The 16,287-nt window shown below is 34.8% G+C and overlaps 1 protein-coding gene across 3 annotated transcripts in view; it reads right to left on the reverse strand.

The window, feature by feature from the left end:
- STRN3 (striatin 3) overlaps positions 1-16,287 on the reverse strand; it is a 61,543-nt gene that overhangs the window by 31,592 nt on the left and 13,664 nt on the right. For 2 of the 3 annotated variants that reach the window (XM_058837718.1, XM_058837735.1), the window contains exons 2-7: positions 10,955-11,058; positions 4,893-4,966; positions 4,178-4,259; positions 3,717-3,896; positions 3,132-3,264; positions 1,361-1,502 (exon numbers count right to left, since the gene is read on the reverse strand). In XM_058837718.1, the coding sequence (XP_058693701.1) occupies positions 1,361-1,502; positions 3,132-3,264; positions 3,717-3,896; positions 4,178-4,259; positions 4,893-4,966; positions 10,955-11,058 (715 nt within the window). The remainder of the gene's footprint in view (positions 1-1,360; positions 1,503-3,131; positions 3,265-3,716; positions 3,897-4,177; positions 4,260-4,892; positions 4,967-10,954; positions 11,059-16,287) is intronic. The other variant, XM_058837728.1, reaches the window with a different exon arrangement.

Raw genomic sequence — 16,287 nt, forward strand, 5'->3', positions numbered from 1 at the left:
TGAACAAGCTAGTTCAACCCAGTAGGTTTCAGCAGTCTGCCATGGATAAATCTTTGACTGCATGAATAACAGATCAAACTATCTTGCCTTTTATTATACAATAGTGATACTAGAACCACAACTTTCTACATCACTGTATATTTGAAGGGATGTTGCAAGCAAAGTCAAAAACTCTTGCTTCAGGTTCTATGAGACATCTTACACCAAGAATCTGCCTGTGCACCTAAATGAAAAGATCATCAGGAAACTGTTCAAATAACATCAACTTCAAAAGGGAACAACAGCAAGCAACTACAATGCTACTAAAAATAGACAGTTTTTACCAAAACTAAAGGTAACAACTTGTTCAGCTTCATCTTCAAACTAGAAAAAAACCCTGAGTTTTAAAAATAAAGGTGACTAATCCTTTGATACTATTTTTTAGGAAAGAACGCTTCCTAATCCTTGGTACCTTCAAAATCAAGACTGGATTATTTTCCTGGAGGATGTGCTATTACATTAATTTTTGGAAATCTTTATATTGTCTTTGCTCATTGGGATGTTTATTGTAGTATGACTTCATTGTCACAATGACATAAAATGCTTGAACAATATCTAATGGCAGTTTGGGGCTTACAATTCAAGACTTACAGTATGTAACTACAAAACTGCTTGTATCAATTAAATTGAGATTAAATTAATATAGTCAATTCCCCATTTAAAGGCAGATATCAATTACTTGGGTCACTATTCTTTTTCCTATACAAATTTTCTCCTTTCAATCTCCTCTTTTGAAACATGTAGGTTGCAGAAGTTACTGACTTAACTATGTTGTTTCACAACAAATTACTAATAAAAAAAGTTGGGCTATTAGAAATGGTTTTGGTTTTTTTTTTTTAATTGGACTAATACAAGACATATTAGCAGCATCTAAAAATCTCAGACAGAAAAATAAAAGAATTCATTGTCCATTTCTCAAGTACAGAGAAGAAATTAATTTAACTTAGGTACAAAAAGTTTGAAGATCCTGATAAGAAAAAAATAGGAAAAAAAGAAAACTGTATTTGAAACCAAATTTAATCCAGGTATAAAACCATTCAGAATCCTAGCCTTTCTTATCTAAGAAAGAAAATATTTTCCTATTAGTTTTGAAATCAAAAACAAAACCTGAAACAAATATAATTGTACTTGCAGCACCTACAACACCATATATATATATATATGTATTTCACCATACAATATATAATTTTCTTAGCATCAATGTTTGATCATCACATTCATCCACACATCCACACCATTTTAGTAGGTATTACTGAACTCTTAGGAACTATCACTGAGAAGTATATTCCCTTATTTTTAAATGCTTTTATTAGTGTCTTACCCCACTCTGTTCCATCTCCTGAACTTCGAGCTTCTCCAGCTCCCTCACCATCTTCAGCTGTCACTAAAAAGTCAAATTCTTTCAAAGCTTCCTCAGTATCAGGGTCATCTGTAAGGTCAGCAGCTAAACCTTCATTACCAATCTGAAAGAAGACAAATATTTTCCTACATTTGAATCATAAACAGATTTTCTAGTCATTTAGGTTAGAAGATACATAGGCTATTCATACTGAGTAATGTGTTTCAGGGAAAAACATTTTTCAATTTGCAATGCAGAATAAGAAACTTAGATCTCAGTTGGCTTATCAAAACAAAAGAGAGCAGTGCAGTCTAGTGAACATTAGGAAATAAAAAGAACACTGACACTTCTGTTGTTTTAGCAACAAAAATCCCATACAATCCAGTCTTCAGTTTTTTATTTAATGCATAACAATTAGAAAACTGTTGATTTTCTTTCCTTATTAATAGCTCTGCAGAGAAAGCTTACTATGCTTTCTACTGGTCCAGAAGCCTTTCTTTCTTTCTGCTTTCCAGTTCTATTTCAGTGTTATGCATAAGCTTGGAACATAGAATATTTTAAGAAAACTGTCTTTTTACTATTTCTAACCATATCTTCACCTTAAACCAAATCAACAAACCCTGTACTCAGGCATCAGTGAAAAGTTTTATTTCACTTTTCAGGTGATGAAATTTTCCATATGTGGTTATTTGCACAATGTTCTTACTTTTGCAGAAAGAGATTATTTTTCTAAAGATAACTAAAAATGATCCTTTTGCTTTCTATTAAAAAAAAATAAACAAGCTTTATCAAAAGTCAAAAAGTGAGTGTAAGAGCTTCATATATGCTTAGAGATTTACTTGGCAATATTTTCATCAGACTTTTTAAAGAAAAAAAGGGATTTAACTCAATGCTCAACTAATCTCTTTACCAGAATTCCAAGGTATGTTGAAAACCCCTTCCTGACAAATCAGTTTGGGAGATTTAAGACTAGCATCAAGCCAAGCACATACTGCCAACTGTTTAGGAAAATACAATGCAGCCAGAGGGTCATCATGCTACAGAATACTGTTCTGAGCAAAAAGTAACAAAACTGTTAGTACAATATTCATAAATCAATATCTTTAAATAAAGAAATCCCAAATACGGGGATTCATTACAGGAGAAACAATTAAAATGGGACAGGTAAACACAACCTATCCTACCTAGAAAGCTGCCCACAGAATGGAAAACTAGACACAAACAGAACACAATTAATAGAACCTTAAGCAAAAGGTTATTTGAGACAAGTCTCTGCGAGGTTCTTAATATATTTAGTAAAAAACTGCCTAGAAGATAGAATTAAACATGTATTTGATATGGAAACAATTTTTTTTCACATTACATAACTTCCTCTAAGGAAGTGTTTCTACCTTGTTCAAAATTCAGAATGGATGCACATTGTATTGTGCTAAATTTGTCTCACAAAGGGACTCCAAGTACGCAAAGAAGATAAAATGGCCAATTCATCAATTAATTCATATTTGCAAACAGCTTGGTTAGTTGAAGTTTGCAATGTAATGTATTAAGTAAACCACCATATTTATTAGTAATGCATCTGTGTATAATCCATTTACATAGAAGTGCAATGAACACTTTGACATATTTAATACTTCTAATTTAATAGTATTTTATTTGTTTATTTTATATTGTTTAATAATATTTTTATCATCTTCAGAGAAAAAATTTTTTTAAAAGGGAATTTCAGATCTATTGAAAAAAAAGTATCTTTTACTTTGTGTTTCTTATTTATCCGATGCTTTTCTTTTCCTTCTGCAATATCTTCTATCATGTCATTCTCCTCTTCTTCATCACTATCATCCGCGTTTTCTAAGAAATTGAATGTTTCAAGAACATCACCAGAATTCCTATATAAATAAAAACATTAAGAGAGAATCCATTTTACTTGCTGAAGAGATTTGGAAGATTAGCCAGGTTAAACAAAATTTCTACCTGACAGCTTAAGAGCTTTAAAACCAGCAAAACACGAAATCGCTGAATGAAGAAGTTTCTACATCTGCTTAAGTCTTTACTACAAAAGCATCACTCAACAGACTCTTTCCTTAAAATAACAACTCCAAAGTGATTATATTACCTAATTCAGCATAACTTCCTTTATATCATGCTAGTATACATACATGTATGTAATAGGTATATGTTCTTATGTATAATCAATTTCAGTTAAGTTCATAATCATTTGTGGTCAGCTACACTCACAGGCGTTCACAGACTCTCCAGCTGAAAGTTCAATGTGAACTGACCAGTACATATCCACGACTAAGCAAAACAAACTTTATGCATTTCTTATCTCTTCACATACCTTTTGATTTCCTGTCCCTTTTGTTTTGATGAAGGAGATTCACCCCCATTCAGGATTTGTTCTAAGTTCTTCGTCTCTACTGAACCATTTGGCTCTGAATTGGAGAGCCCAAGCAAAGACCTTACCCGCTGGGAGCGTACATCCAATATTGTATCTGTATAACCTACTTCCTGAAGATACCTAGATAATATTAAAAGAAAGAAAGAGGAAAGGATATTTGATGAAAAAGGAAACTTAGTATTCACCGTTAAAAATGAATGCCACTGCTGTATCATTTAAGGAAAAATAAGCTTCGCAATCCATCTCACATGGAAAACCTTAATATGTACAGCTTAAAGCTCAGGATTCTAAGGTCCTGAACAACAAATGACTATTTGCCCACTTCAGTTACTCTGTTTCACAGACCTCCTCAAACTGCAAAGAAAGGAATGAATACACCAATATCCAACAATGTTACTTACTGTCGCAGTAACTGTCTGCCTTGCTTCCAGGTCAATTGGCTATTCTGAGGTACTGCAGGAACCTCTGTATCTTTGGTATCTTCTGAAAGACACGATGTCATAATTAACATCTAACTTACACTGCTTTTAGGCACAAACAAAAATTCCCACCAAGTCCAAAATATGCATCATGATCTCTAGTTTCAACTGTGTATAAATGTACCCAAAATGCGGTACTTGCAAAACAGAAGCGGGGGGAAAAATGGAGGGGGTGGCATAAAAATCTGTAGACCACAATTTTAAGGCACACTATACAAATACAGGGTGCAAGACTTCCCAAAGACCAACACTTCAAAAGAAGTCAAATGCAATTCTACTTATTAAAGCCCAGCATTGTTGGAAGAAATGCTTTCCTCCAACTGCAATACTATGAAGAGCAAAACTGGTATTATCAACTTGATAACTACAACTACAAAATCAGATGCACCCCAGAAAAGCAATAAGGATAGCCTGTTTTTTTCTTCTTTGGAGTCTTTTCCTTGATTTAAGATAAAAACATTCAGAGCTCCTTCATGAAAAAAAAAAGATTTATTAATTTTGATTTCCAGATTAAAAATATTTACCCCCCACATTCCAACATTCCTAAATGTATTCCCTCTAACAGCTCTAAGAGGGAGATTTGGAGAAGAAAACTGCAATAAATTAAACAGACAAAAACGTATTGTAAAAAAGTTACCTGATTCAAAAGTTGGCATTTTCAAGTCACCTTGGTTCAATTCTGTGCCATATTTTAATTTATGATATTTTGCCCTGAAAAAGTATGCAGATGTTTATCAAATTAGTAGACAAGACTTTGATCAACTCAAAACATTCTACTGTTCCCATTCAAAGCAACCACACCAACATAGTACAATTAATCCAGCTAGAACTGTTCTAATAATCCTTGCATCAAACAATTATTTCTAGTATTTCAAGAACACAGTTTTGACATAGTATTTTGACAACTATTCACAATTATCAAGTAACTTTTACAGACAAGAGTTTAGTGCATTCTCCAAGAATGTGGGATTTTTCCTGTGTATCAGCTAATAAGAGAACCATTCAAAAACCAGCAGGTTCAAGAACTTAGCAGAAAAAATTTTTCCAGCTGTACCACTGCCATAGGTAGCCAATCACACTACAATGAATGAACCTCTTATTTGGGGTTCCTGCCTATCTGCCACTTTCAATTTCCATTTCAATTTCTCTCCTGCTCTTTGCTTATGACACTTATCCCTCTGAAGAACCATTTTAGAGTGACTGTTTCTCCCATCACCCATATTCTCTTCCAGATTTTCTCCTTCTCATTGGAGGCTTAGCTTCCAATTTCTACTTAGTCCACTTAGCAAATGTGCCTCAGTCCTTCCCATCTTCTGACCTCTGATTCCCTAACCCTAATCTCTCCTTCTGCATCTGATATGCTAAGGCCTGAACAGCAGGCCTACGCCTGAGTTGACTTACAAGATGAATCTTAAGCATAATGTGATTAATACCATCAAGGTTCTTTAGTTAAAAATAGATTATCAAAATATTTATATTAGTTATTCTTAATGCCAAACTGGCTGTTGTACAGACATCCACATAACCTTTTGTAAGATATATTAAGAAATTCTCCCAACTAACGTCCCTAAAGGCTTGTTAGTAGGAGGAATCCTCCCAACCTACATCCCTAGAGACCTGTTAGTGGAATATTTTAGGCAAAAAGCCTCCCAGCCATGGTCTGGGCTCTGGCTGGGAAGCATATCATCAGAAGCAGATGTTTTCTGCACAAAAGTCCGGAGTCAAAGTCATTTGGACTTGTTGATTTGGGCCTATAAAAACTGGGCCCCTTTTTGGGTGAACCTGAGACCTCACTTATGAGTGGACACACATCACACAGGATTTTTCCAATTACTGAGAAGGCTTCTCCACGTCCTCACTGCAAAAGGATTGCGACTCTGGATGACAGTCAATTATTTAGGCAATTGATGATGCAGCTTTCTCAATCACTATTGTCTTTCTCATACAGTAATGATTAGATATATTACCTGGCTTATATTTGCTAGTTGCTAAAGCTGAATGAGCAATATGCTTATTGTTTTATCTAATGTATCCTCTTATGACTGTGTTGCCTCAATATTAATAGTAAAACAAAACCATTCCTTCCACTGGTGTCTGTGTCGATTCCACAAGCCCATCAATTGGCAAAACGCCAGGACTTTGTAAAATACTGGTCTTGGTGATATTTCCATGAAAGTACGCATGAGCCTTCAAAATCTTATCCTCTGCCCAAGTAGCCTATCAAAATATCTTCAGCTCCCTTTACAACCAGGGATCTCATCTGAACTACCTATATCCTGCAAATCTCAAACTTTATCAATGATCTTTCACAGTTTGACTTTTACCTTTGATCCTTTGCAAAAAACCTCAAAATCTCAAGTTAAAGAAGAGCTCTTTCTCTGCATTCTGCAGTAGAGCCAAAGCGAAAAATCTCCATAAAAATATTAGCAGCCATATTTTAAAGACTCCTGTAAGCAATACAGTTGTCTACCACTCTAAATGAAACACTTGATGAAAGGTTCAAGAATAACCAAACAACACTTAGCTCCCATCAATCATAAAAACTGACCCTGAATATGAAACTTCTCAAGTAAAGACACATAATGGAACACATGCTGAACAAAATCAAGGATTCAAAAAAAAAAAATTCTCCAATGCCTGAGACACTATTTCAAGTGTTTTCAAACTGAAAGTACAGGAACATCTCAAATGGTGTCTTATATATTTGATGGCCAAGATTTTTTTCTAGACTACAAAAATTCCTTCTAAAATTGCAATTAGGAAGTCTCAGAACAAACTGTCAGTAGATGGCACCACTGACCCTTTTTAGTAAGACAAAATTCCTCATGTCATGGCAATCACATTGTAACAAAAAAATTGTAAAGCTCCTGAAGACTTTTTGTGACCTGAATCTGACTGTCAAATAAACAGAATCATATTTTTTATTTATGAATATGTTCATAGCTCATCCCTGCACTAGTTAGACTGTCTACCTCAGGTCCTCTCTTTAAACTGAGACAAAACTTTCTGCCACATTGTGATAGGGCAATATTTCACCAAGCTTTCCAAATATGAGGAGGTCAGCGAGAGACTGGAGAAAATGATTATTGGCTCAAGACAACTGAAATGCATCTGGTTAACTTCAAGTTGGAAAGGTTAGAGTTTGCTAAGTCAATGCCTTGTGAAATGCTTTCTTTTGAATGTTTGGTTTAAAATTTGCCCTTGTTTTCTAAATTTTGCCAGTAAAAGTTTGTTGTCTCCTTCCTGAGACCTTTGTCACGTTTTCCCATGCACCTGCCTCAGGTTAAAAAAAACAACCTAAACCCCTTTAAGAAACTTGTCAAGCTAATCTGGGGTTTTACAAGCACATACTATGATTTACATGCCCTAAAAAATACTGTGCACTTGTGGGGTAAAAAACCCAAGCAACCCTAAACAACCAAAATGAAAATAATTCAAGTTAAATAAAGTCAACAAAATATTTTTTTCTCAATTCGTAAGTAAAGTCAATCAGGTACTATAATTTAAAAGCCAACCTAAATTTGTTCAGTTTAGAGCTGGGACATACTATTTAGGAGCAGCTGTTCCATTTTGGAGTCACAATTTCAAAACATTAATTAAAATTCTACTTTAATTGTTCATTAGCATGGATAATGATGTATCTGATCTAGAATTATATCAATGACTAGCCACTATAAATAAGACAAAATATTGCTGCATGCAATTAAACCAGTTGTCTTTCACATCACAACTTCAATTTCACAGCAAAAATTTATCTTATTAAATTCCAATCAACTATATATTCATACATCCATTCCTTTCCCTGATGGGGCCATTACTATGTATCTTAAAAAACACTAACAAACTACAATGCCACTGACAAGTCAGTGACAATACTCCTCCACACCACAGAGTAACTGAATTCTACTAGAGACAACGTTTCAGTCCGTGGAGTGTTGACTTATCCAAGGCTAGGTTTACATGAGTAAAAAAGAGTAGAAGAAACAACACCTTAACTTGATTTAACTGCTTGCTGCAATTTAATTGTTGAATCACACCACTCAGTTGCAAGGGTGTAAATTAGCTCCAGCCCAAAGCCCATGAAGCCAAAATACAGCCACAGCTTTATAATTTCAGCAAGTATCACTAATTTAAACACAACACTATGGTAACAAAGCTCAGAGTAGAGTGGCTCAGAGTACACAACAGACAGCATCTGGCTGGGTCTGCAAAGCACTGTGAAAGAATACACACTAGATATAAACAGAGAAACCCCATGCACATAACTGCATAGGACCTAATTTTATTACTAAAAAATTACCAACTACCAAAGCATTTAAGGATGCTAAAATAAGGTTTTACTTATCTAAAGCAGTATTACGCATACTTTCTAGTACTAATAATACTAGAGATAAATACTAAAAATATCAAACTACTTTGTAACAACTACTGCATCTTATTTAACTTCACACACTGATGTTCTGCTTCATAATCTTTTTCTGAGAAATCACAACAGTTGTCTGAATGAGCTTATTCCTGACTCTCTCTAATTGGTAATTCACTGCATGAAACTTTCTTATGACATCAGGAGTTAGCAACAAGAAAAGAGTGTGGGGAATCAGGTGCAACACTGAAATTTGCTGTCAACAATCTTCAGGTCTGAAATTCTCAGAGTTCATTTTGCTTTGGAGATGGTGTATTTTCATTAGTTGTGATTCTTGACTCAGGGGCCAAGTTCGACAAGCAAGAAACCAACAGTATCATTCTTGGCTGATTTACTGGCAAGTCAGTACCTGCTTGCTTTCAATTACTCAATCCATCATATTTTCACAGTTAGATCCCCTCAAACTACTGGGCATTTGTAGCTTCCTCGTTGCCTCCCACACATTCACCACTCAACTCAAGTTTCAATTCCCACTTGTAGCAATCTTCATGAGTATTACGGCTGGAACTTAAGCCAGGATCTTCCTCTTGAAAACTACTGCAGTGTTGGATTGCACCCAGTAGCCACAAGAACTAAAGCAAACAGTATTTTCCTGCTGTTATTCTTCTGCTGTACATGTTTACAAGTTTCTTATCCACCAGATGAATTTTAGAATTTCATGGGAAGACTATAAAGGCAGCTTCATTGCAGGAAAGTAATGAGGTTTCACCAAAGCCATTCAACTTCAAATTGTGCATTGTGTTACAGGATGCCTTCTTGCTCCAGGTGAAATTCAGTGCCTCTGATTTATCTCAATAAACAGGCAATTCTCACTGCTTTTTCATGTACATTTGCAAAAAGTCCCTGTGCAGTACACAGTTCATTACTGCCAAAATAAGCAAAACCTTTTCCTTCAACCTCAGAAAGTCACTTGCATGCAAGACACCTATATCTGCCATAATAGCACATTATTTCTTTGATATGCTCAGTGTTCTTTACACCCCAAGACCCTGCATACCTTTCATCTGCCTTGAACCCAGAGTGACTTGTACATTACCTGTAGGATATGACAATGCTACTTTTAGTCATACACTGCCTGGAAACCTTGAGTTACTTTCCACTAAAAGGACAGGGCTGCATGAAGTAATAGATCCTTTCTGCCTATTACTTCACCAGAAAATGTATGATGTGCTGAAATGGCTTTCTGTACGAATATACACTGTCTTCTGAAGCACCTCCATACCGGACACCTCACAAAGAGGAATAAAGCCGTCTTGCCAAAACATTAGGTTTTAATATGAAAACTACTGAAACTTATTTCTGCACAGTCCCTTACTCATAATAGTGATCCATAATGTAAAATATATTTAGACATACTTACACTTAAACAACAAACTCAAAAATATCCAGGTGAAACCTCACTACATTTTGCAACAAAATTTTAAGTTTACTCTGGCAGGAATGTTCCCCCAAAATCAAAATACACAAATAATAAAGATCACATATTTTGTTGCCTGATTGTCAAGATGTTTCACCATTGGACTCAGCTACTTTTTAGGAGCAAGATAAAACTAAAAATAAGAACTGAGTCCTTTATTGTAAGTATAGGCACTCAACAAGATTATTTCGCAAATGATTTTACAAAATTAACTACCAATTTTGGTTAAACCAAATAACAAGGAAACAAAAGAACATGTGGGTTTGAAGGACATTAGCCTGTACAGGCTGAATGGAATTTTAATCTTTTAAGCAGGAAATTAATGCTAAGGAAACACACCTAGTGAGGCTAAATATACAAGCATCTACCACATGAAAATTACTTGAAAATGAAAAAAAAAAATTAAAGTATTTTGTTCCTTCACAAAATACAGTTTTCATCATGCAACACATACAACATAGTTGAAAGGGATCAGGACAGTAGTATTTTTCATCCTTTCCAGTTCACTACAACTGAAGCACAAACAAAGGTATAGTAATAAAGTATGAATCCTTTGGGTATGTTCATTCTTACTTAGGATATCATAACTCCAACCCAGGAAAGGGAAACTGTCCAATTTGTCTACTGAAGACACAAGTCCAAACATTTTGAACATTATGCAACTTTTTATTAAAGAAAACACTAAGGTTTGTTAGAAAACACAAGGTGAAGACAACCTACCTTAAAGACAGTTCACTTAAAGTAAATCAGAATTATCTAATAAAGACAGTTGTGAATTCACTTGTGAATGTGAGGGAATTCATCTCAGTCTATTAAGTTTTTCAGGTCAGAAAAAAACCTAAATAATCTGTATACCTACCTTTCTTGTTTTAATGCATATTCTAACATTTTTATTCTTCTCACTAAATCTTTCTTCAAATTTTCTTGGCCCTTTCTTTCCCCTTGTAAAAATGCTATCCGAGCCTGAAAACACACAAAAAAAAGCAAAAACATATTTTATTCCTTTCTGTACCCAAAATAAAGCAACAAAATCTGTCACATAAGAAAGAAAAGAAAAAGGAAAAAGAAAAAATTTATGTTTTGCATAAATTATTTCAGTAACTTAGTAACAACAAAAGTAATTCTACACTAAACATTGAGTATTATTTTCTGTTCAAGGCGAATAGGTACTAAAGTCTGTATAGTAACTCTACAAGAAGCCACAAACACCAATCATATGAAACATTTTGATATATGCACACACTTTTATCCTTACAGTATTGTTAGCATAAGTTCTATTATACATTTTGTTCCATACCAAAAGCCATATTAAATTAGGTACACTGCAATTAGAAAATTTGCCTTTAATGCCACTATACTGAACAGATTAATAAATTATTACATAAATTCAAATACAGAATTTACAAATCCATTATACAGGAAACAACTTTTATCGATTCACATGTTACTACTTAAAGCACATAAATGTTAGAATATCAAGGGACAAATCGGTTCAGTGTGCTGCTCTATATGATGAAAAATTATTTTTTTTTTCAAAGCATCAGTCATACTACCCACTTAATTTAAAAAGAAGCAAGGAAGATTCCTACTTGCCTGCTAACCTAGTAGATGATCATAGATTCAGCAGAACATAGAAGCCATCTCAACTACCACAAAAAATTATAGTTGACAAATAAAGACAGTAACTTTGTTGAAGAAAAAAGTAGTCTCTTCACTACAAAGTGAAAGGACTTGTGTTTAATTTTTGCAAGACAAAATCCTAGGGAAGACAAGGGAATTAGCAGATGGGAATATAAAAATCAAAATAGTTAATGACACTCGTGGATTGGATCATTACAGGAACATCATAACAAAAACTTATTCATCCTCTCTATGACTTTAAATTGACTGAAGTCATTGCATAGCCAATTCAGTACTAGATTCAATATAAAATTTCCTGGAAGAAGGATTTAGAATAAGGAAAGTAAAGTAGAGACCATGTTACTCTACTGAGCTCAAGAACACCACCACCATTTCATTACTAAAGGAGGCATGGGGGGGAGGGAGGAAGTGCTATAATCAGCACCTAATCTATCCGTGAAGATTTTTGTAAAGGGTGAGGTTGCACATTCTCATTACTCAGTGGCTACAGCCTGAAACAGTCTCACCAGGGTGACAGCATTCTTGCATTGCTCCTTTCTTGAGCCTGAGTCATATCACCATGTAAGACTTCACACATCAGCCCTGATTTTAGCCACTCTGGCCTTCTACTTAATGGTGAGCCAAATTAAAATATGTTCCTTTACCTTGCATAAGCTCGCTACAGATTCAATGAATTAAAACCCCTAGAGATTAATTAAAATCCTGAGAACAAGGCAGTTATGAGTATTTCAGTTAAAAGTGTGTCACGAAAGCACTCAAGTAACCACTGTCACTTGGTGGGAAACAATAAGGAACCAAAGTGTATGGTAAGGGGCTGGGGAGGAAACAACACCAACTCAACACCAAAAAGCCCCGAACATACCCAGACTGTACTGATTGCACAGATATGTAAAGATAAAAGGTAAAGAACAAGATCCAGAATCAGCAAAACCAACAAACCGTACTCAACTGCAAGTACGCTAAATTCTAAAAAACACTCCAAAAATTACTCTAATAAAAAAAAAAAAGTTAACAGCCTTCTGCAGAAAACTACAATTACAAGTAATTTCCACTCCTCTAGTACCTAGGGCAGCACCTGACCAATTTCACAAGCCTAACATACTATCCCAATTTCCACTAGTCAATGCACAGCTGTTCCACAGCACACCCTAAAGAGTTACAAACATGGGTTTTTTAAAAAATATGTTACTTGCACACATGAACAACAGCATACAACAAACATTTGGAAGTTACTGTGGGAAGTTGCCCACAGACTCCATCTAAAAAAATAAACTCAGAACTACTTTTGCAGGTATCTAATGAGGGTTACGAAAGCTCCTATATCCTTTGACTTGAATGCATCTCTCAACTCTTTCCAAAATTAAGGTCTTCTGTAAATGATGGGCTTCTCCCCTTTACTTTCCTTCCACTGGCCAGCACCTTTTTGTAACTGTTTGACAAATCTTAGCCGCAACTGTTGAGCCTTATTTCAACCTCATTGAAATAAGAAATTGAAATCAGAGAAAAACAAAGTACTTGTAACCTACACAGACTGAGGCATTTGGTACCTAAATGCTCACAGCCAAACTTCTTCCTCATGGAAATGCTTCTGGAGTATTTGGCCACACGGAATCAAGTCTCCATACTTAAAAGGTATTGCCTAGATATCATACTTTTCAACCAAACAATTTAATGAGCTACATGATCTTGAGAATTAATATACTACAGCATAATGGTATAAAAATAAAATTTTAAAAAAACGTAATAAGACCCCCAAAATTTGTTTAATAAAAAGAGCTTAAAAACACTTTTATGTACAATAGTATTTATAACAATCTTTGAAGAGTCCAATAGGTTGAACAGAAAGCTTACCACACAAGACACTTTGCAGTTAAGGCTCTGACATTTTTTGTCAATATTATCAGACTTCTTTCAGAATTGCTTTCTGTAATTGTTTGTATACATGTTTTCTGATTTTGGGATTTATTACTTTTTCTCAATTTAACCATCACATGATTAAAACACAACAGAAGGTAGCTGTGCAGAAGAGCTCGATCTTTAGAACCACAAAAAATCAATTTAGACTTGAGGAATACTTAGTCATCAAGACCTTCAATACAAAACCAAGAATGAGATCACCGAAAATCAGCTCTCTAAATTAATCAGCTTGCTTCCTTCAGTCTTCAACTGAGCAGTGACAAGTGTCAAAAATACCCCCTGAATACACTGCACGACCATGAACCCTATGAATTAACACCTCCTTTTTTGAAAAACAGTAAATTTCAGAGTAGATAAAAACACAAAGTAAACAGATTCCATACAAAGACAAAAAAATGCTCAAAAAAATCTCTCTACATAATACAACTTTCACAATCCTTATACACTCATTTCCTTTGAAACAGTTCTCAGGATAGATTTGATGCAACTTGTAAATATACTAATGACTTAAGACTGTGTAGCACAAAAACTGGGAAACAAAGTGGTACACAATTTGTACTCACTCTTCCACCCCACACTCCACCCTCCCCAGTTACAAATTAGTTTAAAATAGAGGAAAGAATTCTCTTTTAAGTCCTCAGGTTGATACCAAGAGGAACAATTCTCCTCCTTCTCATATTTCCATTCCTTCTACTGTGCTGACTTTGCTGCCTGTGTTGACACACATCAAGTCTACTGAGAAAATAATTCTGTTTATTTTTTACTTGGTTCTGAATTACATCAGTTTCCTGATCCTACTCTGCCTGTAAAGCCATGGGAGTAATGCAGGCTGGCACAAGGGATGCAAACAGGATACTGAAGTAACAACCCCTTTCAGTGACAACATTGTCTTAGATCAGCCTAAAGTGACCATGACATCATAACCTGCATGTCTAAGGCTCAAGAGTTTAAAAAACATGAGCAGAGAGACTAAGAAAGCCAAATACAATACAAGTATTAACTCTTCTGAATTGAAAATTCAATCAAGATGCATTTTTTAAAATGTATTAGCCAGAACATTTCTTAAGGGGGAGAAAAACACATTCTTTTATAAAGCATGTAATAGTTCTCCAAAATTATGGCTCATGGCTTTAAAAAATCCAGGTGGATTTAACTGTGCACAGATTCTGTCAGACCAGTTTTCAACACGGGTAAGGACTGTACTTCCAATTCTTCAAAGCCTAACTAAGGCTTTCATTTTCAGCGCAGGTTCCTTCTCTCCTACCAGCCTGTAAATGTTTGCATTTTCAGTATTTTCTGAAGCCCTGAGAGGTACTATGTTTCTACAAAACTGACATTTAAATAACTCTGGGCTTCCTCTACACCTTGGCCTTCAGCTGCAAGTAAAAGTACCACCACACCAACTTGCTCAGCTTTATTATGAAAGTGAATTCAGGGAACTTTGAGGAGTAGTTAGGGTGACACACACTTTGTATTTGTGCAAGGATGCATTAAATAATGCCTGAAACTAGGCAAGACAGAATTCAAGGATAAAAAGATTTAGTGAATAGCTACTTGAACAGTATGGAGCCTAGGACAAAGAATTGTCTGGGGTTAAAAAACTACAGAATGCACATAAAGAAAGGAACAAATAAAAATTCTAGCATGTAATATTCTACACTTTGTAAACTTAGTATTGTTTTAATAGCATGCTGCATTTCAGACATATGCATTCTGTAGTTGAAAGAGGTTTTCTTTTAAATAGGAAGTCTGACCATACTCAAAACAGTCAACAGTCTTCCACTGAAACTCTAGGATCTCAAACAAGAAAGTTTCTCTTAAATTATAAGAGTAATAAAAATCACTTATTTCACTGATACTCAACATCTCTAGTATGCAATTATACTGTTCGATGAACACTGATGAATACTGTATATCAACCATTTGGAAACTCATTATCAAAATTTAAATAAAAAAGTTTCTTGGGGAAAAAAAAGGAGGATTTTTTTCCCCCTTATTTTGAAAGAAACTCCTAAAACTTCAGAATTATTCCCTACACTTCATACAGCACCAACCATGGCAGCATTCACATTAAAATTGCATTTTATTGCTTTAACTGCCCAGAAGAGCCTGATAAACTTCATGTTGATCAAACATATTTATCTCAGTCATTGAGGAAAAAAGAGGGAAGTTATTACAGCTTTTTGGGAAGGTAAAATTGCATATATAACCTAAAGGTTATATAATAGGATATCCATATAGGATTTGATAGTCTTACTTTATTAATAAATTCTGACATGCAGTATTTAAAGTACTTGTTCAGCATCTCAAACCTAGTGAAATGTATTAAAGGGAAAAAGAAGCATGAAAGAAACCTGGATGGTAAAGCATGGAAGACAGATGAAAAGCTTTCTCTTCCACTGTTGAAACACTAATACTCCTGTACAATTCAAACAATCAAATTCTAATGAGTTTACCAATACAGGACCACACTCAGAAAATACTTTCCCTTTCAGTTCTAAACATCGTTAGCTCTTGGTCTCTATAAATTTCTTTTGAGAAATCTCAACTATATGTAAAGTAATGCCAGCTATGCACTGCTTCTCTTATTTTTCTAAAGTCCATTAAGACTTCTAGAAGGAAGGCAGGAAAGGC

The sequence above is a fragment of the Poecile atricapillus genome, chromosome 1 (assembly GCF_030490865.1).
Source record: "Poecile atricapillus isolate bPoeAtr1 chromosome 1, bPoeAtr1.hap1, whole genome shotgun sequence".
Classification (NCBI taxonomy): domain Eukaryota; kingdom Metazoa; phylum Chordata; class Aves; order Passeriformes; family Paridae; genus Poecile; species Poecile atricapillus.